The sequence below is a fragment of the Enhydra lutris genome, unplaced genomic scaffold (genome assembly GCF_002288905.1).
Source record: "Enhydra lutris kenyoni isolate GAN:26980312 unplaced genomic scaffold, ASM228890v2 scaffoldscaffold14, whole genome shotgun sequence".
Classification (NCBI taxonomy): Eukaryota; Metazoa; Chordata; class Mammalia; order Carnivora; family Mustelidae; genus Enhydra; species Enhydra lutris.
Window position 1 is genome coordinate 3,305,684 of NW_019154098.1, and position 23,744 is coordinate 3,329,427.

Genomic DNA, 23,744 nt, shown 5'->3' on the forward strand with positions numbered 1-23,744 from the left:
GGGTGCGCACGTCGTGTGGAATGCACTAACGATGAGTTCTTGGGCTTTGTTCGCTGGCTTTCTCAGCTGCTCCGCTGTTCCTGGCGTTGGCAGTGCCGTGGTGAACACCTTCAGCTCTTGGGCTGTTTGAGCAGGAGGAAGGTTTTATCCGGGGAGGCTCACTGGAGCCATCGTCGTGAGCGTCCTTATTGCTCCCGGAGCCCGTCGCCAGATGGCCTCCGCCAGCACCGCTCTGATTCACCGCGGGCGGCAGTGCTGGTGAGTCGGTATGCACGGAAGGCCCCCCTCTTGGTTTAATTTGTGTTGTCCTGGTAGCTCGCAGGGCTGAGTACTTTCCCGTGTGTTTGTACACTCACTGCACGCCTCTCGCTCGACCCTCGGCGCAGCTGGTTCTCATCTCTTGGGGTGAGGAGGCGTTAGGGTCCCGGCTGCTGGGCTGGCGAGGTCTCCGCTGCCCTGAGATGCTCAGGGGCTTGCCCGAGTCTCCCAGTTGGTGAGGGAAAGCCAAGCGGAGAACCCAGCTTTAGGCCTCGTCGGCGGACGTAGGCCCAGCTAGCTATCAAATGTGTCCGGTGCCGTCGTCACCGGGCTGGTGTCCCGCAGGCTCAAGGGGTCAGCGCGCCTCCCACAGGGGCTTCCCCGGACTGGAGCGGAAGGCAGCAGGGGAATGTTATAAACGCTTGAGGGCGATCTCCTCAGTGGACCCCGGCGTTGGAAAGAGAGATACAGTCTGTGTCCCCCAGAGCAGGCCCCGTGTCCCCTCCCTCTTGCTCTCGTGGCCCTTCCCCCACGGCCGCGGCGCTTCGGGTCGGCTGTGGGAAACTCCCTGTTTCACCTCGGCCTCGTTTCTCCCGACCGGCCCCTTAGCCTTCCCGCGTCAAGCTAGCGGCTCTCGAGTGTGCGAGCTGGGAGGTGCGGGCAGTTTGTGGTCCCTGCGTGTCGTTCGCGTGTCATCCTAGGGAACAAGAGCCGCACGCCCGGGTGAGCCAGTCCCGCACAGCGAAGCACATCCCCGGGGGGCTGCCATCCTGTCGCGTGGCCGCGCTTCTCCCATGGCCCCCGTGCCTCGGGCCTGGAGACAGGGTGCGGCCTTTCCTGCCGTTCCTCCTTCGGGAACCCCCAGCCCTTGTATGGGCGTGTTGTCGGACTCCTCGCCGCTTGCTGTCCCTCTCGCCGGGGTCGTCCTCACGCGTTCATGGTGTCAGCTCCTGGCCCGCTCTGCCTCGCAGCTCACGCTGCCTCTGCTCTTGGTGACTTGCATGTCCGCGGGGAGGGTCGTTCAGTGTCTTCTCTTCTCCGGGTGGGGTTCCGCAGGACTCTGGACGCGTGGCTCTCTATGTCTCCTTACATGGCGCTCCAGACACCGCCATCCCCTCCTGCACACGCCCCGTCCCAGTCGGGGCCACCATCACCCGGCCAGCTGCTGAGCCCAGAAACCCCAAAGGCAGGCTTGACGCGTTTTCTTCCCTGCCAGACCCGCATCTGAGTCCTGTCAATGCGTCCCAGGGTCTTACCTCCTCAGCAGATCCCAGAGGTGGCCACTTGTCCCCACCGTGTGTCCTCACAGCACAGTGGACACCACCGTGAGGCCTTAGCTCTGGACCCCCATCCAACCCTCAGGGGTCTCCTGGGCCTACAGCCCTCTACTTCGTGTCCCGTCTTGTTGCTTTTCTGCTTCAGACCGTCCACGGCGTCCCATCGCTCCCCCGTGGTGTAGACTGGAGTGTGGGCCAGCTCCTCTAGCCCGGTGTAGACTGGAGCAGGAGGAGGGTAAGGGCAGGGGCTGGGACTGGTGGGTTGCAGGACTTGGGAGGAAGCAGTTCTTTTCAGATTCTCCCACGTGTGAGGCACTACCTGTGTGTCCCATGGCCTCCACCATTAGGGGGATTAACACCAGGTTAAGGGCGGAAGGGGCGGGGGAGGGGTAAGGTCCCAACCAGCCTCCCTGCCTGCATCCATCACCCGGCAGTGACACAGGGGCAGTGTTCGTCCACCTGGCCCTGGCCAGGAGCTGGAGGTCGGCAGTTGTTACCGGAGGAGGGAAGTGTGCGTGTGGATGCTGGGGTCCTCGCCCGTTGGAATGGAGAGCACCCGGGGGAGGGAGCCAGGCACCATCAGCTTTGGGGGAGGCCCGGAAGTGCAGCTGGTGGAGCTGGTTTTGGGCTCCCGTCTCCCGGGTACACAGGCGCATGTTCCCCGAGCTTATGTTCAGTTGACGTGGTTCTCTCCTGTGACTCTACAGTCAGGGCAAGACAGAGCCCCTGCTCGGTACCTTGTGTGGCCGCCAGAGTTAGATGTGGTCATGGTGATGAAGTGGAGCCTGTGACAGGCCCATGAGGATCCTCGGATTCGGGCTGCGTTTTGCTTTTTGTTCCTCCTTCCCTCTTCTCCTCTCTTTCTCCTCTTCCCAAATGCTCTCAGAGAGGCCATGGTCTTTTTTTTTAAGATTTTATTTATTTCTTTGACAGAGAGACACAGCAAACAGCGAGAGAGGGAGCATGAGCAGGGGGAGTGGAAGAGGGAACAGCAGGCTTCCCGCTGAGTGGGGAACCCGATGCGGGGCTCAATCCCAGGGCCCTGGGATCATGCCTGACCTGAGCCGAAGGCAGACGCTTAACGGCTGAGCCCCCCAGGCGCCCCGAGGCCATCGTCTTAATGGAGGGGATGGACAAAAATTCAGTAACAATGGTGTCGTGTTTGGGGGGGCAGCCCCTCCGGGAGCTAAGGGACACTGTGAGGGGGATATCCAGGAGACAGAGGGCTCTGCATTGTGTTCTGAAGACAGACTGACAGACTGACAGTCACCAGGTAAAGGGGCCAGGGAGGTGGCTCAGGTGGCAGGAGCAGCCCGGGCAGGGGCAGGAAGCTTGTGTGGTGGGGGCTGAGGTCAGTGCCCGGTGTGGCACGGTCCATGCCCCAGGCTTCAGTGGGGAGGCTGTTCCCACTGGCTCGGAGGACCCTGGAGAGGACCTGTCCTGCAGGGCTTTAGAGGAACTTGGTTTTTATTAAAACTGACAACAGAGGGAGGCAGTGAAGGGTGTCAGTGGGGAGGGGCCTTTCAGAGAGGGGTTAGTGGTTTTGTTCTGCACAAAGAGGGGGTTGGGATGGTTGGAGCGGTTCAGTCCCATTGAGACCGTCCATTCATGTGTTTATTCATAACAAATTTTTGAGTGTCCAGGGGAGAAGGATGGAGGCACAGTAGTAAGCAAAAAGTCCTTGCCTTTTTGGAGCTTACAAACGTCAGAGGTTGATTCAGCACGGAGTGTTCTAGGAATGCAGCTGGAGCATCTAACCCAGAGTGCAGAGACAGGAGGCAGGGAGGGCTTTCTTTCTTTCTTTCTTTCTTTCTTTTTTTAAGATTTTGTTTATTTATTTGACAGAGAAATCACAAGCAGGCAGAGAGGCAGGTGGGGGGGGCAGGCCCCCTGCTGAGCCTCGATGCGGGGCTCGATCCCAGGACCCTGAGATCATGACCTGAGCCGAAGGCAGAGGCTTAACCCACTGAGCCACCCAGGTGCCCCAGGGAGGGCTTTCTTGAGAAACTGATGGTGGAAATGAGCCCTAAGGAGAGTGTGAAGGATTAGGCAGGAGGTCACTGGGGACCCTGGTAAGCAGGAAGGTGAAGCTGTAGAGTGCAGGGCAGTGGGAGGAGGGGAGGCAGGGGCAGCGGGAGGAGAGCTAGAACTGTGCTGGGTGTTTGAGGCTGGGGAGTGACCTAATCAGATTTACTGCCTGGGAACAGCCCCCCCGCCCTTGTGTGTGTGTGCGCGCACACATGTATATAGCAGGGACATGGCAGAGGGACCCTACAGAGTGGAGGTATCCAGTGGGGGAAGGCAGGGCAGTACAGGGGTGGTGTTTCTTACAGGGCAGGGAGGGCTTGCTGGTGGGGGGCCATCCTCACAGTGCCGCAGGGCAGGGCAGGAGACTGGCCTTTCCTTTTCTGTCTCTCCCCTGCCCTACCGGACAGTCTTAGTTCAGCCAGTACTGGGAATGGGGTGCTGAGTCCCAGAGCCAGAGCATGGGGAGAGCTCGTCGCTTAGGTCTGGAGACTTAACTTCGTGTCGAGGGCTGTCAGTAACGTTCACTTAGCTGGAAACTTTGCGTGTCGTGGATTTCCACGGGGGTTTTATTCTTGATGTGATTGCTTCCTCAGAGTGATAATTTAATACAGCTGCTATTTTTCTTGAAAAAAGGCTTATCTTTTAAGAAATTTAGTGTTTAAAAGAATAGGAATATTTCAAAATGGTAAAGGAAAGTTTGGTATGGTTTCTTTGGTTTCTGAGTAGATAGAAGCCTTTGCATTATCTAAGGCCGTTTCCTTGCCCGTATTCAAGGAGCTGTTGGTGATGCCAGGTCCCACCCGCTCAAGGCATTCCTGGGGCCTGCTCTGATGGAGTGGAGGTAGAGGTCTTGTCTGCCCACACCAAGTGGCTGGCCTTTGATATGCCCCATAGCTCTCTTCATAAAATAATAATGGGTTTGAAGTTAAGAAAGTGGAAGATAATTGATTTTTTTTTTAAAGAGCTGAAACATCAACTTTCTTGTGCTGATGTCATGGAAAATTTGCGGAGGAAAATCCTACGTCTAGTGTTGCTAAGTGAAATGCGCAGCGGAAGTCCCACGTTCCTGTCCCCTCTAGAAAATAACTGGGCAGGTGTTTGTGAGGTCAGGACCCTTCCAGCTCCCACACTGGCCGTGACGGCCGCTGCCTTTCAATCATGGAGCCTCAGGTTGCCTTCTTAGCCTTTTTGGGTCGCGGGAGAGTTGAATAGTGCTCTGCTGGTGTGCTTTGGGGGCAGAAGTGGTGAACCAGCGGTGACGCGCGTCTGTGCGTTGTGTTTCGTAGACACTACAAGAAGCGGTGCCAAGGGCGCATGCGCAAGCACGTGGGGGATTTGTGCCTCCAGGCTGGGATGCTGCAGGACTCCTTGGTGCACTACCACATGTCCGTGGAGCTCCTCCGCTCCGTGAATGACTTCCTGTGGCTTGGAGGTAAGATCCTCTCGCGCGGACAGCACGTATGCCATTAGAGCGACTGTTACTTGAAATAAGAGAACACAGAGAAAAGTGGTTCTAAAAATGAAGGGTGCGGGAGGAAAGCAGTCGGCTGTCTGGTTGCTGCGGGGGATGGTCTGGGGTGCTGCCGCCTCGTCTGCGGCCCGGTCTGCTTTCCGCACCACCCCCGCCTCGCTGCACCTCCCCCGCCCCCAGCCCCACACTGCGGTCCTGTGCACCTGCATGCACTTTCCCGGACAGTGTGCTGCCTTTCCTTGATCCTCTGGGCTCTCTTGGGCTTGTTTTTTTTTTTTTTTTTTTTAAAGATTTTATTTATTTACTTGATAGAGATCACAAGTAGGCAGAGAGAGAGAGAGAGAGAGAGAGGGAAGCAGGGTCCCCGCTGAGCAGAGAGCCGGATGCGGGGCTCGATCCCAGGACCCTGAGATCATGACCTGAGCCGAAGGCAGAGGCTTTAACCCACTGAGCCACCCAGGCGCCCCACTCTTGGGCTTGTTTTTAAGCACATCTTGCCCTCTGCTTAGAATGCCGCTCTCCCCCTTGGTCATCTCTCTCCCTCATTCTTTAGAACCTTGTCTGTACGTTAGCTGGTGGCTGAATCAACTGCCTATGGTACGCCCATTCAGTGGAATGTTAATAAGACATGAAAATGTTGGACAGTTAGGGGCGCCTGGGGGCTCAGCTGTTAAGTGTCTGCCTTCAGCTGGGGTCATGATCCCAGGGTCCTGGGATCTAGCCCCGCACTGGGCTCCCTGCTCAGCAGGAAGCCTGCTTCTCCCTCACCCACTCCCCCTGTGTGTGTTCCCTCACTCGCTGTGTCTCTGTCAAATTAATAAATCTTAAAAAAAAAAAAAGAATATGTTGGGCAATTAAAAAAAAAGGAAAAAAAGACATGCAGGTGTGGAAGGTGACAGCATGGGGAATGTGTCAGGAACAGGGTAGTACCAAGGTGTGGTGACGGATGGTGACTCCGCCTGTCTGGGTGAGCCTGGGTAATTGTATGGAACACCTGAATCCGTGCGTTGTACGCCTGACATGAGTGTCCCGTCGTCTGTGTGCTGCAGCTCAGTAAACGAAAGACGCAGAGCTGCACGAGGTCCCGGTGCCCTCCAGCCTGGGCGAGCCCTGACAGCACCACGTTAAGAGCAGGGAGCCGGACACACAGGGCCAACTCTTATCTGGAATGTCCCGAAAAGTCAGGGGACCAATGACTGGCTTCCAGGGGCTGGGCAGAGGGGCGTGTGCGTGCTGGTGGCTGCGGGGCTTCCCACAGGGAAGGGGTGATGAAAACCCCTCCTGAGGTCCTGGAATTAGATGGTGTGAAGGCCCCACACCTGTGAATTGGACAGCGTTCCCCCTGCCCCGTGGTCATGCCCTGTGAGTTACCTTTCAATGTAAAACCCTCACCAGCACGTTAGAAACCTACTTCAAAGCAGCGCCTTCTCCCAGCCCTCCAGGCAGGGGCCTGCGGTGTCTTGCGAGGCCTGCCTGTGACGGAGCTTGCCCTCTGCGCTGGAATTGTGTGTTTACATGTGTTTTCCCTTCGGGGCCCACCTCCTGGGGGTGGCGTGGGAGGCACGGTCTCTGCGTGTCCATCCTCAGCTGACCGTGCGTGTCCCGTCGTGCTGTTGGAGAAACGTGTGAGTGCGGAGGGTGAGTCAGGCGGCCGGGCAGCTGGACGACGAGTCCGAATGAAGAAATGAAGTCAGTTCTTCGGTAAATGTTTAGCAGTGTACTGTGGGGCACTTTAAATGGAAGACATTCTTTCTTTTTTTTTTTTTAATTTTTTTATTTATTTGACAGATCACAAGCAGGCAGAGAGGCAGGCAGAGAGAGAGAGAGGAGGAGGCAGGCTCCCTGCTGAGCAGAGAGCCTGACGTGAGGCTCGATCCCAGGACCCCGGGACCGTGACCTGAGCTGAAGGCAGAGGCCTTAACCACTGAGCCACCCAGGCGCCCCAATGGAAGACATTCTTAAAATGGACTTCTGTGTGTTTTTTTTTTCCTAGAGATTTATTTGCAGAGAGAGACACAGTGAGAAGGGGAACACAAGCAGGGGGAGTGGGAGAGGGAGAAGCAGGCTCCCCTCTGCGCAGGGAGCCCGATGCCAGGATGGATCAGGGTCCTGGGATCATGACCTGAGCCGAAGCAGACACTCGACGACGGAGCCCCCAGGTGCCCCTTAAAATGGGCTTTTCCACTTCAGAATGTGGTTTCTCAAAGAGGCTAGAGATTGGGTGGCAGACTGTATCCGTACCCCAGCAAGCCAGAATGTCAAGGCCCTGGCAGCAGACACTTACCCAGGAAGAATGGCCCCCGGTCACGTGGGGGGCCACAGAGTGATAAGCCGCATCCGTGGGGTTCCTGGGGCCGGATGCCCCTGGGGTTCTCCCGCAGCCTGTCCTAGGCCTGTAGCGCTCTCCCACAGGCTCCACGACCCATGGCTTCGGAGGGGGTCCCAGGCAGACGCAGACAGGAGAGCCTAGCTCCCTCGCATCCAGCCAGACGTTAAAGACATTTGTAAAAGTGTAAAACAGAGCGGCTCTGCCCGCGTGCTTTTGTTTTGGAAATTAGTGTTCATAAGCATGGAACACGGAGTGGGCTTACTGTGGTTTTATACGGAATGAACACGTATTTAAATGTTTTCTTAGTTTTATTTTGAGATGGGGTGAGCATCTGTAGGTGTGCTTGGCACAGGGGAAGGTCTTTCGGTGATTTTCCACGGTGTCGAAGGGTGCTAAGACCACGACGCTTGAGGACCGCTGCAGGAATGGGGCGGGCGCTGAGGCAGGACGAGGCAGGCGTGTGGCTGTAACTGTCCACGCAGAAGAGCAAAGCGCGTTGCCTCTGAGGAGGAGACAGGCTTGCGGGTGTTGGCCCCGAGGGTGCCAGGTGCATTTGGGTGTGCGACGGGACGGGGCGTTGCGGTCCTGCTTTGCTGGTCTTGTTTTGGCTTATTGTCAACGGGGGCATTTTCTGCCACCCAGCTCCGTAGCGCCGGAACCGGGCACACAGCCTGCCTCCTGGTGGGCGCTCAGCTGCCGGTCAGAGGGACGAGCTGGCTGGCCTGAGGCACGTGTGTGCCAGCCTCCCAGTGAGGCCTGGCGTCTCCCCGGAGGGTTTGGTGTTGCCCGCGTGGGCCGGCCCTGGGGAAGGGTGTTGGTAGCACGTTCCTCTGTAACCAAACCAGTGATCTGTAGCTTCGATCTTTGTTTTGGGGGAAAAATGGACATTTCTGCATAACTGATTTGTTCGGATCATTCTTAGCCACTGCAGTTGGAGCTTGGGATGGGCCGCTCACTTGGCTGACCGTGCTTTTCTTCCCACACCCAGCTGCCCTTGAAGGGCTGTGTTCCGCTTCTGTCATCTACCACTATCCTGGCGGGACTGGGGGCAGGACGGGAGCACGGAGGTTCCAGGGCAGCTCACTTCCTGCGGAAGCAGCCAACAGACACCGGCCAGGTAAGCGCTGCACGGCCCTCCCTCCCAGCCTCACTCAGGGTCAGAAGCAGGGGGCGGGGCTCGAGCATTAGTTGCCCTCTGGGTTACACCTGAGAAATGTTCAGATGAAACATGACGGTTGAGTCACGAATCTTGCATGAGACTTCTCTTCCACTTTCATTGCACATTGAGCTCATGGAATCTTACTCTTCATGGATTGCAATGATTGGTTGATTTCTGGAACACTTGAATGAGTTTCTTGGTAGCCTGACCTCAAAGTTCTGTGCCTGGGTCTTTTTCTTAATTTTTGTGTATTTAGGGAAGCTGGTCCCAGATGTTGACTTCAACAGCGAGTTCAGGGCCTGGGCTGTTCCTCATTTTCTGGTTTGACGAGGTTCTCTTAACACGCTCGAGTTCCTTACGTTTGTCAGCACCCGTGAGGAGTAAAAAAGTCTTTGGAGGAGCAGAGTCACAAGTGCTTGTCCCATGAACTTGACCCTTCTGACCCTTAATGAATGACCTGTAGCCTCGGTCATGAAGATAAGAGCACAGATCCCAGGGGTCAAGGCTTTAACACAGTTGCTAGGCGTGTTTTGATCGATGGGATGTTTGGACACCTTTCCCCCCAGAGAGAAAGCCCCGGGTGGCTCATGTGTGTTGGCTGGGGAAGTGGCCTGAGTGTGTGGTCTCCTGAGTTACACCTTCTCCCGTGGCCAACAGAGAGTGTAGAAGGCTTTTAGGAGCTGGTTTCCCGTGGCGGCACAGCTGGAACCGGTGCATCTTTTGTAGGACTGCTACAGGTGGGTCTGTAATGATTCTGGAAAATTTATTTCATCCTTCTTCAGCACGGTGTGCCTCACGATTTCCGTCATCCCCCAGTTGTGTGTGGGGAAGGGGAAGCAGGCTGAGAAGGGGTGAGAGGGATGCGGAGTCTGAGGCCAGGCGTGCCTCCCTCTCCTGTGCTTGGACGCTGACTGGGGTTGGCTGTGGGGGTGCCGGGCCTCCTCCTGGTTGCAGTCTTGCCCGCCCTGCTGTGGGTCCCCACATCTCCCCCCCCCACTGGCTTTGCTTCCTCCTGAGAAGACTGGCTCGTGCTCTCTCTGGGAGCCTTTTGTTGGAGGTGGTGATTTCCCCCTGTGATCTGAAGAGTTCTAATGTGTTGAGACTGTTCTACAGATATGATTAGTGAGACTCTGTAGACACTTTTTAGAGAAAGATTTCATTTTCCCCCTTTGCTGCATGTAGGCAAAGAAAAGGTTTAGACTTTGTTTCAAACGCTGCTTTGTCTGCAGTAGAGAAGTGTCTCTCCTTAGCTCCGCAGAGTGTAAAGGGCTCAGGCTTTCCAACTTTTGGTGACAGCCGATGGCAACGCGGTGCGGTAAAGCCCAGGCCAGGGCAGACAGAGCACACCGGTCCCACTTCACTTCCCTTCATGCAGAGAGGGGTCCACGTCCGTCACTGCGCTCCGTCTCACATGTTGGTTTATCTTGGACGGTGACTTCAGGCTTGTCTGTCTGTGGCCCCTCATCTTACGGCAGGGGTGTATGGCATCTGCTGTCTGGGTGAGGAGCAGGCAGCCTGATTACCTGACATTCTCCTTGAGTTCCTTTCTTAGCAGCAGAAATGCGGATGTCACTTACTGTCCTCGTCACCTGGACTGTTCCGTCTCCTGGTGCCTCAGTTTTTCTGTCTCTGAGATGGGGAAGATAGTGACAGCACTTCCCTTGAAGGGTTTCCATGAAGGTGTGTGAGACGCACACATGGAGGACCCAGACCCACCCTCCGTGGCCCTGGAAAACTGTTAGTGCCCACGGCAGCCAGAGCATTAGTGTGGATGGTATGAATTCACGCGTTTGGATTTCCAGCGCATGTCCTCCTGTCGAGTTACTCTGGTCGCGAAAGACTTCTGTAGTCCCCACACCCTCTTTACTTTAGTTCTCCTTTTGTCTGAAATTTCTTTTTTAAACTTTCTTTGTATCCAAAAGTTAGAGGCCACAGGTTCTTTTTTTTTTCTTGGAGACTTGCCTGTGAACCTGTAAGTCTATGTAATAAATGAACAAAACCTGGTTTATTAAAAAAAATCACCAGTATGTTCTGCAATCAACCTGAAAAGAAATGCTCATTGACTTGTAGATGTTTCTTCTCTGGGGTTACTTCTTCTCTTTGGCCTGTCTTAGTTTGTTAATCATCACCATCATCATTATCAACAAAATAGCTACGGATTATTCCCGACCTGCCTGCCCGGCCAGGAGCTGTACTCAGTGCTGCCCTTACGTCCTGCCTCCCGGCCGGTGTGCAAGGACACATACCCGTGTCTGCTTTGTTGATCAAGGCTGAAAGACATTGAAAGAGATGCGTCCCCGGCCCCATGCCGTGAGGGGCTGAGGCCTGCCTGGGGTGGGCAGGCTGGTCTGACTGCAGGCCCTTGCTCTGTTGCTCCGCTAACCAGTCTCACTGACTGGTTTCCCGAACATCGGGGAGTTCATCGGTGCCAGACTTCCGTGGTCTCAGCCTGATGTGGCTTGAAAGGAGAGATGTCGGGGGGACTGTGAGACAGAAGGGTATAGACTGAACTTGGACACTTCTGCAGTTGATTTAGTCTCTGCCAACACAGTAAAAAGTTAATATTTTAGCTCCATACGCACTAAAAATAAGACATTTTAAAAATGATGACGGTGCAGAAGAGAAGTGGGCTTTGACATTCCAGACGTTGCTAATGACTTAGTACTTGTTTTTCTCTGGTGATGCTTATTGGGAGAAAAAGTTAGACTTGGTTTTATGTAGTCAAGAGTACGGAAGGAAAGATTAAGTTAGTGAATGTTGAGAGAAGGCAACAATCTAGATTCTTTTTTTTTCTGATGATGAATATGTAGGTTTTATGGGACTTGGGGCTTGTCAGCCTTCCTTTTTATGGCCCAAGTCTATTTCCTCACTTGTGGAATGTGAGTGTTACTTGATTTGTGTGATCGTGAGAGTTGGCTACCTTGTGTACAAAGCACCTAGGAGGTGCTCAGTAAACTTTTGCTGAGTATCTAGAAGTATCAGCTTGGAAGACTGAAGAGGACGGTCTGTTTCCGATCTGATTCTGATTTGCTCAGTAGTGTCTGTGTGTGACAGTCCGAGTATGACTTAACGTGATGCGGATACGGTGACAGTTCTTAGTGAAGCAGGAAGCTTTGATGAAATCGGCGTCATTCTAGTAAGACGGGAGAACAGCGGAATTGCCTTAAGCTGGGGACTTGATGGTTTTTTGTATAGAATGTATGCTTTTACAACTCAGAAGTCATATTGCCTTGTACTCATTCACTAAAACCTTTAAATTGCTAGGATGTTGACCATAGCCAGTACGTTTAGAAAAATGGATATTGAGCTGTTTTCAGGGAATAAGCTTCTCTCTTTTGTGAGTGAAGAAAATTTTGATTTTTTTCTGTACTCTTAATAGGTTAAAAAAAATCAAGACGTTGATTTGACACTGTCCTTTTATTTTAAATAGAAGGAATAAAAGGGGGGCATCTCATGCTGTTTTACTGTGAAAATAAACATTTTTGTATGTTAACACAGTTGTATGATTTCTAGTCACCGGCTCTTCTGGAAGCACGAGACACTTAGACCACCTGCTGTGGGGAAAACAGCTGTGATTCTGTGCGTCCGGGTTGGCGTGGCTCTGGTGGGCGCTGGTAGGGTGCGAGACGCGAGGACTAGGAGTTCGCTTTGCTGCTGAGTGCTGGGAGGACAGACTCTCTGGGCCTCAGGCCCCTGAGAATGCGGGGGCAGGACTGGATGCCCAGGACCCCTTCCCGCTAAGGTTGGTTTCCATGAGCCTGTGTCTTGTTTAAGGCTCCAGATTAAGTGCTGAACGCAGCGCCCCTTCCTACAGCGCAGTTTTGTGGGTGCTAGCGCGGCTGTTGGTGAGGTCCCTGAGCAGCCAGCCCGTTTTTAGCAACCTCACCGACCTTTTCTTAGACGCGGGCGAGTTTGGCGGCCCCTTTCCCAGCAACTCGGAGCGCTGCTCTGTGGCCATAGGTGGCGCTGTTGCACCTTTGAAGAGTCTTCAGTTTCCCGTTTGCGAGAGCCTTGACCGACGGTCCTCTAACTGGGTTTTTTGTTTAATGCTTCGGAGTAGTCCAGAGTCCATTATGTCTGGGTGTTCCAGTTATTCCTTATTTTTATTCCGTCATCTCGGTGTGAACGTTTCAACTGCGTGAACGATGGGGAGAGCGGCTTTTCCTCCGGTGGTAGAGACCCGTCAGCCAGGCTCTCGTAAACGAGGTAGAAACACTCCCGGGCGTGCCTGGACGCGGAGAACGCGGAGTCCCCGGGTGTTCACCAGTGGGGGGTGATTTGGTTGCAGGGACCAAGCCTCGTGTTTTGATCGGGTGGGAGTGCGCACGCCGCTGCTTGCCGGTGGGAGCCTGAGTCCATGCTTTCCGAGTCTCCTCCTCCGAGACACAAGGACGCTAATGTCTGCTTTGCAGAATTGGGAGGATCAGAGAGAAATATGTGAAGTGTTTAGCCCAGTCGTTATCTCATAAAAGAGCTCGTGAACTTGGGCTGTTTTTCTGCACGAAGCCATCATTTTATAGTCTTCGGGGGATGGCTAAGGGTTTGAAATATGAAAATGATGGTTTTTGGAAGCAAGATGCAATTAAGAATGAGGGAACGGTTTGAGGAGAGTCAGCAGTTCCTGTGCTCAGACTTGTGCAACAGCACCGGAGATGGGCCCAGTATGTGGTCACTCTGAACCCAGAAATCACAGAACTTTGTGTTAATTAGTGTTTCTTGGGGCTTCAGGGGGCCCAGTCATTGCACTCCTGTTTTCCCCACCAGCCAGCTGGGAGACAAGATGGAAGAGGAGGCAAGTGGAGACAATGGGCACCTTTAATACTGGTAAAGCCCCATTCTCCACGAGCTTTAGGGATGCAGGAGAATGGGCAGGTGTACCAATGTAATCCTTCCACCCTCACAGTTGTGCCCATCTTACAGATGTGGAAATCAAGGTACAGACAGGGTAAGTAACCTGACCAGGCTTACAGAGCTAGCGAGTGTCAGTGCAGGGGTCTTGGCTCCCAGAGGCTGGCTTCAGGGCGTCAGCCTGTCTGTAGATCAGCAGGGGCAGCTATCCGTGAGTCAGGGCTCGGCCAGTCTAGAAAGAGTGGCAGAGGGAGAGTTCCATGAGTGTTGACCGTGAGAGACTGTGACTGTCACCGTGATCAGCCTTGATCACTCATCTAGGCCGCAGGTCTATCCCTGTAACAGAAAGGGAGTCCCAGTTAATCTAGGAAAACCCCTTCCTATTCGGCTTCTGTCCATGCTCACCACATCACCTCCTGCCTGTGATTGGGCCGTTGAGGAGAAAAGTGCTGATTGTTGAACTGTGATATTTTGGTCTGATTGATGATTATGTCTTCTATTGCATTAGTAAGTCCAGCCTCCACTTTTCGTATGTGAGTCTTTTAGGAGTTTGGTTAATGTGGAATCAGTCTGTTGGAGCCTGATGATGCTGATAATCCCATCCCTGAGCACCTCGAGGTACTTCTGCCCATGCAGACCTGGCTGGAAGTCACCCTGTCTCTCACCGCGTGATTTCTTCAGACAGCACTGTTCCCCCGCCCCCACCCACATAAGACAAGGGCCCTTCTGACTAGGCCAGATAATAGCGAAGTCCACAGGCTTCCCCTCCCAATCAGAAAACTCTCAGTGCCTAAAAGGGAGCTAATGAAAGGCTTCCAGGAAGTCCACTTAGAGGTTAAAGTCCATTTGGGAAATGCTGTCCATTTTTGTTCGCAGCTGAGCTTTTCCTCTGCTGTTTGAGAAAACGGTCTGCGCCATGTGGCTTACCGACCGCTGTTAGACTCCACGACGGGGACTCAAAAGGCAGGAGAGGGCGGTTTCAGGCGGCCCGTCCACACCAGTGAGAAGCGAGAGTCGGCCGCCTGTGTGAGCCACGAGACGAAGATTTTTACATGTTGAACAAGAGAACTTTGAAAGCTCTGCCTTCGGGGTGCCCTTAGTATGGGGCCGAGTTCATCACTGGATGAGCTGAGAGGTCGAATAATCCATGATGGGGAGAATGAGCAGAGCAGGGAGGAGTCCCAGCCACGCCCCCTACTTCACGGGTATGGGGCCGTGTAAGGTATCTGACCGGTTTGACACCGAACAAAGAGTTTCTAGCGTTATCTGGAAACCACGCATGCCCCAACGGTCCACGCAGCTGAGTGTCCCCGCGGCGTGGAGGTGGGGGCAGAGTGATGTGGGGCTGGCTCCTCTGACCGCTCTCCCCTCCGCAGCCCTGTGGCCTTAGTCATCACTGTCTCCCTTGCAGGGCTGCTCGGAGAGTCACACGCGCTGGCTGTCAAGCATGCTGCTTGGCGTGTGGTTGGTGTTCAGCAGGAAGCACCTGTTTGTTTATTATAATCGTGCCTTCTAGATTACAGTGAGTTCTTATCTGCATTGAAATTTAGACATCGCAGTACGCAAAGTAGCTCTTAGATAGGACTGTGGGACCCATTCTCGATGTAAGGGATTGAGTAACTGCGCTAGTGCAGTAAGAATTTGTATCGCTGGGACATACCTTCTTGAATCTTGCTAACATGTTTAAAAATGATCGTAGGTAATGATAAATACAACTCTTGGAACCAGTACTTCTCAGGGTATGTTTTGCCATCATGGGAAATTGCATTCTGCAGAGAAGGCTAATTAGATCGCGTGGACACTTGGGTGGTCGGGCAGACGATCGAGCTTCTTGATAATAACGGAGGGAACTCTTTTGTGTTGTACCTTCTCAGAGCTGGGAATCCTCAGCCTGTGAAGCATCCAGGAATTCAGTGAGTGTGTGTGTGAGCGAGTGTGAGTGTGAGATTTCAGGGGGATGGCGCCAAGTTCCTTGCGATAACTTTGCCCTCCATTCCACGCTTTGTCATTTGGCTTATCTGTGGGAATGAGAAATTCTCCTACTTGATTAAGGAGGTTGGGGGAGTGCGCGTTGGGGGTTGGGAGGGCGGGAGGCAAGAGGCCCTCCACAGCGCAGCGTGGGAGGAATGGCCCCTGTTTCTTCTTTCCTCCAAAGTAAAACGGCACTAACCGGTGGTACGCTCGTCCTCAGAATTGCTCTCCTGATCGGATAGAAGTGCCTCAGATTTTACAAGGCGATGTGAATCATGAAATGTGATTAGTAGTTGTCTTTGAAAGTAGTTTTGTTTTCCAAATAAAAGACCGTAATCTGTTCTTTCTTCCAGGGGCACAGGAAGTTCTCATTGACCCAGGTACATGATCTATGTGCTTAGTTTCTTTTGGTTCTTTTTTTAAGTGCTTGTTTCATGGTGGTGTGAATGGATGGTTAAAATTTCTGGATTGTGATCTTTGGAACGTTCTGATTTAAGTAACTTTAAATCAGAACTGTCAAAAACCTGATTATTGTTTGGTCCTTGTCTGATGGGCCACCCGGTTGATTTATGCTGTCTGTTGAACAGGGGAATTCTTCCTCCGGCATGGGTAAGTGAATGATTTGCAATGATTTAAAATTCTTTGAATGCATTGAGCATGCTTGTCCAGTTAATTTCGAATTTATTCATAGTAATGACTCTGCTCTGATTTTGTGGTTTGTGCCCTTTCAATGTGAATTTCAATTCCCGATTGCTTCTTTGTATATGTATTCTTAACAGAGAAAGAAATTTTGTGTTTTTTACGGAGGTGGGTTTTTTTTTCTTAATTCTGTAATTAATATAGCAAAATTTCTTTTACTGCAGTGCCTAATTATTTCATAATGAGCTCTATTATTTTCTGGGTTAATTAGAATCAATGACAAAGGTAAATAAAAAGAAATGAAAAACTTCTTTCTTTTGAAGAACAGAAATCAGATAGTCATGTTAATAAATGTTTTGTGACCAGTGCGTTTATGTTCATCTCATTGTGTATCTCCATTCTGAAATGAAATAGCTTCAGGTTTGCAGATTCTTGTTTTAACATCTGTGTTGAATCCTCCCTCTAGACTGATGTTTTCTTTCTCTCTTTTTTAATTTTAAAAATTTCCCCCTCCTTAGTTTATTGGGATAAAATTGACATACAGTGGTACTAGTTTCCTATTAGGGTTTATGGAAGGTATAGAGAAAGGAAAACAGATGGCTTTGTTTTGTTTTCAGGAGACCTAGTTGGTGATGAGAAAATAATTTGGGGTTGGGCTGAAGAATTGAATGACACCCCCTCCCTGCCAGCTGAAAGAGATGAACAGTTAGATCAATGTTGGCTGCATTGGTATTTGGCCAATAGAGGTTGCTGAGTCCAATCTGGCCAGTTATGCCTGATGGAAAGTACTGAATTTTACTGTGTTGACCACTACTTGCCGGAGAATTAGATGTTTACACCAAGTAAAAGTGGCTTTTAGCTATCAGAAAACCAGTCATGTATTGAGATTAAAAAAAAAATACATCTTTTTTATATCTGAAACTTTTCAAAATAAGGTTGAATGGAGATGAAACTGATTTTAGAGTATTGGGGGCAGAAGGGGGAGGCATCTGCAGGCTTTGTTATATGGGAATGTGTGGGGATCCTGCTGTAGAGGTTGGAGCTGGCAGGAAGGAACTGGGAAACCAGCATTGGGTGTCTGAGGGCCTCTCCTGCAGCCTTCCCAAATTAGAGAAACATGGACTTGATCTTTGTTCCCAAGGAGAGCAAGTGCAATATTGAAGTTCTTCTCTCCCCCTACCTTCCAGTTCACGACACTTATGCCTTCTGGCCTCTGCTCATGGGGGCTTTTGTGCCAGCGCTGGCCACAGTCTCTTCCTCACTTACTAAGGTCTGATCTTTCAGGCATCAGACTTGAGGGAGTTCAGAGCAGGTCTCCCCAAACTGTGCCGCTTTGGCATGTGGAATCTTTTGAGCTGAAGGTAATTGAAACTCCATGGGATCAAGAGAAACATTTGTCCCTCCCTTAACTACCCAGAAGAATCTCAATTTGGTGTCTTTCCCAGAATAAGAGTTATTACTGGAGATAAATTTTATTTGAATGACCCATCTGTCTGGCAGGGTGTATCTCTACTTACCAAATTGTACTTTCCCTCTTATTGTTCTGTGAATTGTGCTCCTCCCTTTCAAAACCCCAAGCTTATTCCATTCCTTAGCTCAGGATGGCATAGATGCCCTCATTTTACCTGTTTTTGTGCCCTCATGTATGTGAGGTTCCCAAATAAATTAAATTTGATTTTCTGTTAATTTGTCTCATGTCAGTTTAATTCTTAGACCAATCAGAAGAACCTTTGAAGGGTAGAGGGAAAGTTTTCCTCTGCAACAGTTTATTTTCTGCTGTTCAAACCCTGGCAAATGGGTTGGTAGGGAATCACTTCATAACTGCTAGGAGCAGTGTGGTACGATTCTCCTTAGTCTCTAAATCTGAACACTGAACGTTCTCTTCAGGGTTATAAAATTGTTCCGTCCCTTAGAAAACCCATCCATATGAAGTTTTGACAGAATTGCATCATTCCATTTTGTTTTTAGAAACTTAAATGGATATACTATTCAAAACGACCTGTTTAGAATTTTTTTTTCCCTGCCTGCTTTTCCTACAACTTTTTCAAAGACCAGAAGGGAAAGAGTTTGACAGTCTTTGGGTGCTTGCTCCAAAGTTTGTTTTAAGAACCGATCTTCTCCGCTCGTCATTTCTGGCAGCTAGGCTTCCGAGACTTGATCTGCATTTGAAACAGAATGCTTCATGGTGTCAGATTATTTCTTGTCACTTCTGAATATGCCCTGTCCATTCAGCAACTGTTTTAAGGGAAATGATTTTTTTGGCCAATTTCAGTTAATTCAAATCTGCTTTCCCATTTTCACATTGAGGGGATTTTCTTCTGCCTGTAATAAAAATAAACAATTTGTGCTTACTGTGCGAAGGCACTGTTCTAAGTGCTTTTTTTTCTTAAACAGCTTTAATACAGTCTACACCTTTAAAGTACACAATTGTATGCTTTTTGCTACATTCCCAGAGTTGTACATACATGACCACAGTCAGTCTTAGGGCATTTATTACCCCAGCAGGAAGTCCCATGCCCCTTAGGGGTCACTCCCCCACTCAGTCCCAGGCAGTCACTCATTTGTCTCTGTGGGTTTGCCTGTTCTAGACTTTTCTTGGAAATGGAGTCATACAACAGTGTGGTCTTTTGTGACTGTTCTCACTTAACATAATGTCTTCAAGGTTTGTCCGTGTTGTAGCACGAATCCATACTTCCTTTCTTTTTACTGCTGGTAATATTGTTCCATAGAGTAGACCACTTTTTGTTTACCCGTTCATCAGTTGATGGGCACCTGGCGTGTTTCCACTTACGGCTGTCATCGCTAATGGTACTGTGAACATTCAACAACAAGTGTTTGTGCGGACATGTTTTCAGTTCTCTTATTTTTAAGCCTAGTAAATAGAATTGCTGGATCATATGGTGACTCAGTGTTTGACTTTTTGAGGAGCTGCCGGATTGTTTTCCGAAGTGGCTGTGCCACTTGATGTTTTCGTTGGTGGTGTACGAGACTTCCGGTTTCTCTGTGCTCGCCAACACCCATTATTACCCTGTGGAGCACAGTCGCTTCAGGGCGTGTGACGTGGTGGTACCTCACCGTAGCTGGGTTCCGCCTTCCCTTCGAGCTAATGACACGAGCATCTTTGCATCGTGCTCATTGGCCATTTGCATATTTTCTTGGGAAAAATGTCCATTCAGATCCTTTACAGGACATTTCTTACTTGAGTTATTTGTCTTTTTGTTACTGAGTTGTAACAGATCTTTTTTGTATTCTGGATACAGGTCCTTATCTGATACATGATTTTTAAAAATTTCCTCCCGGTCTGTGTGTTGTCTTTTCACTTTCTTGATGGTGACCTTTGAAGCAGAGATGTTTTAAATTTTGTTGAAGTCCAGTTTATCTGTGTTTTCTTTCTTGCTTGTGATTTTAGTGTCATATCTAAGATACAAGGTGTTGTGTATAAGCTTTCCATATGAGGCGATTTAATCCTTACAGAAATTTTAGGAAATAGGTGTTGTTGTTATGCCTCTTTTGTAGATGAGGAAATTGAGATGCAGAAACGTTCACCGACCTGCTCAAGGTCACAGCTAGTAAATGGTGATGTGGGAATTCAGATGCATGAGTTTGTCTCCAGCATCTGTCCTCATAACCGCCACATTCTGTTCCTTTCCGTAGGAATCATTTATTAAAAACTCTTTGGTTATTTGATTTCTTACTATTTTTTTTTTTCCTCAGTGGGGCCTCATCTCTTTCTTTACTGTGCAGAATTCAGTGCAGCTTTATTTAGGTCTAATGTAGGGGGAAGCATTGCTGTCAATGAATTTCTGCTTTACTCACCTTCCGGTGATGATTGTTGCTGACTGACCCGAGAAAGTCAAGCTTCAGCCTCTTCTGTTCATCACACTAAAACTAGAGTCATGACTACAGAACATTCAAAGAAAGCATTTGGTTGATTTCATTTTGCTAACCAATGAAATAAAAAACTCCAGTTTTGAGATAGAGTCTAAGTCTCCCAGGATAGGGTCATTATCTTCCTTATACCCATTTTGTTTGCTCGTAGTGTCCAGATAGGGCCTCTTTGTCCAGCAGATGAGTTAGAACAGGGTGATCGTGAATCATCATCTGTAGTAACGGAATTTTGAAAACAGTATCTGTTGTTTGTTTCACGAGGGAAAAGATAATTTGGAAATACTTCTCAGCTCTATTTTAAAAGCTTGGAACTTTGAGAAGAGTTCCAGAAGCCATACATAGCTATTTTCACTAATTTTAGATCCATCCTAGATATCTTATGGTTACCTAGCAGAGTGAATTCATTAAGTAGACTTGACAAGAGAAGTGTAATATTGATAATTTATCTTAATTAAAATATTCTGCTTTGGTGAAAGTAATTAGCGCCGAGAGTAAACAAAAATAAACTTGCATTTGCATGCGACGTGGGATAGACTTCCTCTCTATTTCTATCTGTGTTTTGGGAACATTTTTTAGCTTTTCAGCAGTGTTCTAACTTTAGAATTCTATTTAAAAAATCATCACTTTGTCTAGTGCAGTTTGTGCTGAGTTTAACCTGTCTTAGGCTCAGAATTTCACTGTTTCCTAGGTAAAGATTTTCCTCTCATTATACTGACTTAGTGTCAGAGTTAAAGGAATTGTGATTTCTAGGCCTTTCCTCTCCATATATTTGCAGTTGGCTATGAAATATGATTTTCTTTCATTTCTTCAGTTTTCATTATTCAGTTAGAATTTTTGAAAATTAATTTGTTTTAATATGTTGTAAATCTCCCTAAAAACTTCATGTCCTTGTACTTTTTTCAGTTTATGAGAACTTAAATGTACTCTTGTTTTTGGTGGTTATTTTTCCCTGGGTGTTTGTTCACTTCTTTATAATTAATGCATTTTTTTGATGAGTGGGTATGTATGTTTTAAAAAATACCTTATATTTCTTTATTATAGAAGTCACGTTCATTGTGGAGAATTTAGAAAATTAAGACAAGAAGATAAATTTAACAGTTAGTGATAATTTCCCCATAAGCTGTAATACATTTTGAAATTGGGAAGTATAAATCCTCCAACTTCGTTCTTATTTTTCAAGTTAGTCTTGACTATTATGGAGCCCTTGAATTTCCCTATGAATTTTAGGATTCAGCTAGTCAGTTTCTGCAATGACTCCAGCTGGGATATTGACAGGGTTTACATAGAATCTATGGGTCCGCCCGGGGAGCATTGCCATTTTAAGAATATTAAATCTTGTGACCCATGAACATGGGATCTTTCCGTTTGTTTAGGTCTTCTTTAATGTTTGTCAACAATGTTTTGAGTTTCTAGAGTATCATTTTATGCTTTTTTGGGGGAGGTTAAATTTATTCCTAAATTTATTATTCTTTTTAATGCTGTTGTGATTGAAAAGGTTTTCTAAATTTCATTTTCAGATTGTTCATTGCGAGTGTATAGAAATACGACTAATTTTTGCATATTGGTCTTACATTTTGCAGGCTTGCTGAACTTTTTTATTAGATGTAATACTTTGTTAGGGGATTTTTTTTTAGGATTTTCTTTTTTTTTTAAATTTTTTTATTTTTCAGCGTAACAGTATTCATTATTTTTGCACCACACCCAGTGCTTTATGCAATCCGTGCCCTCTCCAATACCCACTACCTGGATCCCCCAACCTCCCACCCTTTTTTTAGGATTTTCTATATACAAGATCATGTCACCTGAAAATAGAGATAGTTTTACATTTTCCTTTTCAGTCTGGATGCCTTTTATTTAATTTTCTAGTCTAATTGTTATGGCTGTAACTTCCAGTGCCTTGTTGAATGCAAGCGGTGAGAGAGGACATTTTTTTTTTTTTTTAAAGATTTTGTTTATTTATTTGACAGATAGAGAGAGAGAGAGCACACATAGGCAGAGGGCCAGGCAGAGAGACAGAGGGAAGCAGGATCCCTGCCGAGCAGAGAGCCCAATGCGGGGCTCGATCCCAGGACCCCGAGGTCATGACCTGAGCTGAAGGCAGAGGTGCAACCCACTGAGCCACCCAGGCGCCGCAGAAGAGAGGACATTTTTTAAAAAATTTAATTTAATTTAATTTTTTTGTGTATGTGCTCCAAAATTCATTGTTTATGCACCACACCCAGTCCTCCATGCAATACATGTCCTCCTCAATACCCACCACCAGGCTCACCCATGCCCCACCTCCTCCCCTCAAACCCTCAGTTTGTTTCTCCAAGTCCACAGTCTCTCATGGTTTGTCTCCCCCTCCAATTCCCCCCACCTCACTTCTCCTCTCCATCTCCCCATGTCCTCCGTGTTATTCCTTATGCTCCACAAATAAGTGAAACCTTATGATAATTGACTCTCTCTGCTTGACTTATCTCACTCAGCATCATCTCCTCCAGTCCCGTCCATGCTGATACAAAAGTTGGGTGTTCATCCTTTCTGATGCAGGCATCATACTCCATGGTGTATATGGACCACGGCTTCTTTATCCATTTTTCTGTTGAAGGGCATCTTGGCTCTTTCCACAGTTTGGCAACTGTGGCCATTGCTGCCATGAACATTGGGGTACAGATGGCCCTTCTTTTCACTACATTTCTATCTTTGGAGTAAATACCCAGTAGTGCAATGGCAGGGTCATAATGTAGCTCTGTTTTTAATTTCTTAAGCAATCTACACACTGTTTTCCAAAGTGGCTGCACCAGCTTGCATTCCCACCGACAGTGTAATGGGATTCCCCTTTCCCCACATTGAGAGAGGACATCTTTACCTTATTTCTGATCTTAGGGGAAGGCATTTAGTCGTTTATCATTAAGTATGATATCAGCTGTAGATTTTTCATAGATGCTCTTTATTAAGTTTGTTCCCTTTTATTCCTAGTTGAGTATTTTTGTCATGAGAGGATGTTATTTTGTGAAATGCTTTTTCTGCATCTTTTGAGGTGGTCATGTAGTTTGTGTCCTTCATTCTACAGATACAGTGTTACTGATTTTTTCTTTTTAAAGATTTTATCTATTTGACAGAGAGAGACACAGCGAGAGAGGGAACACAAGCAGGGGCAGTGGGAAAGAGAGAAGCAGGCTTCCTGCCTGAAGTGGGGCTCAATCCCAGGACCCTGGGATCATGACCTGAGCTGAAAGCAGACGTCTAATGACTGAGCCACGCAGGTGCCCCTAATTAATTGATTCTTGTGTATTAAACCAATTTTCAGATGAATGCCACTTGGTCATGTTGTATAATCCTCTTACGTATTGCTGGACGTAGCGTGCCAGCATTTTTTTGAAGATTTTCACATCTGTATTTATAAAAGGTATTGGTCTATAGTTTTGTTTTGATATCTTCCTGGTTTTTGGCATTAGGGCCATATTGACCTTCTAAGATGATTTGGCCAGTGTTCCTTCCTCTTATATTTTTCTGAAGAATTAGGAGTTGGAGTTACTTCTTTAAACATTTGATAGAATTCACCAGTGAAGCCATCTGTATCTGGGCTTTTTTGTTTTTTTCCGCCAAGAAACTTTGCCTGTGGATTTAATTTCTTTATTTGTTATGGTCTATTCAGTTTTCCTGTTTGTTCTTTAGTTTGTTTTGGTATTTTGTGTCTTTCTAGGAATTTTCAGGTTATGTAATTTATTGGCCTGCAGTGGTTCATAGCATTCCCTTATAATTAATTTAAAATTCTTTTAAGATTTTATTTATTTATTTGACAGACAGAGATCACAAGTAGGCAGAGAGGCAGGCAGAGAGAGAGAGTGGGGGGAAGCAGGCTCCCCGCTGAGCAGAGAGCCTGATGCGGGG

At 48.7% G+C, this 23,744-nt stretch overlaps 1 protein-coding gene across 2 annotated transcripts in view; it reads left to right on the plus strand.

Annotated features, from left to right (window-relative positions):
• Positions 1–23,744, plus strand: part of LOC111146550 (trafficking protein particle complex 9) — a 636,638-nt gene that overhangs the window by 64,979 nt on the left and 547,915 nt on the right. The window contains exons 1-2 of one of the 2 annotated variants that reach the window (XM_022502136.1): positions 4,852–4,995; positions 8,352–8,480. The exons of the other annotated variant lie outside the window; for it this stretch is intronic. Coding sequence (XP_022357844.1) covers positions 4,878–4,995; positions 8,352–8,480 — 247 coding nt within the window. The 5' untranslated portion in view covers positions 4,852–4,877. Of the gene's footprint in view, positions 1–4,851; positions 4,996–8,351; positions 8,481–23,744 lie in introns of those variants that run through there. 2 annotated transcript variants of the gene reach the window in all.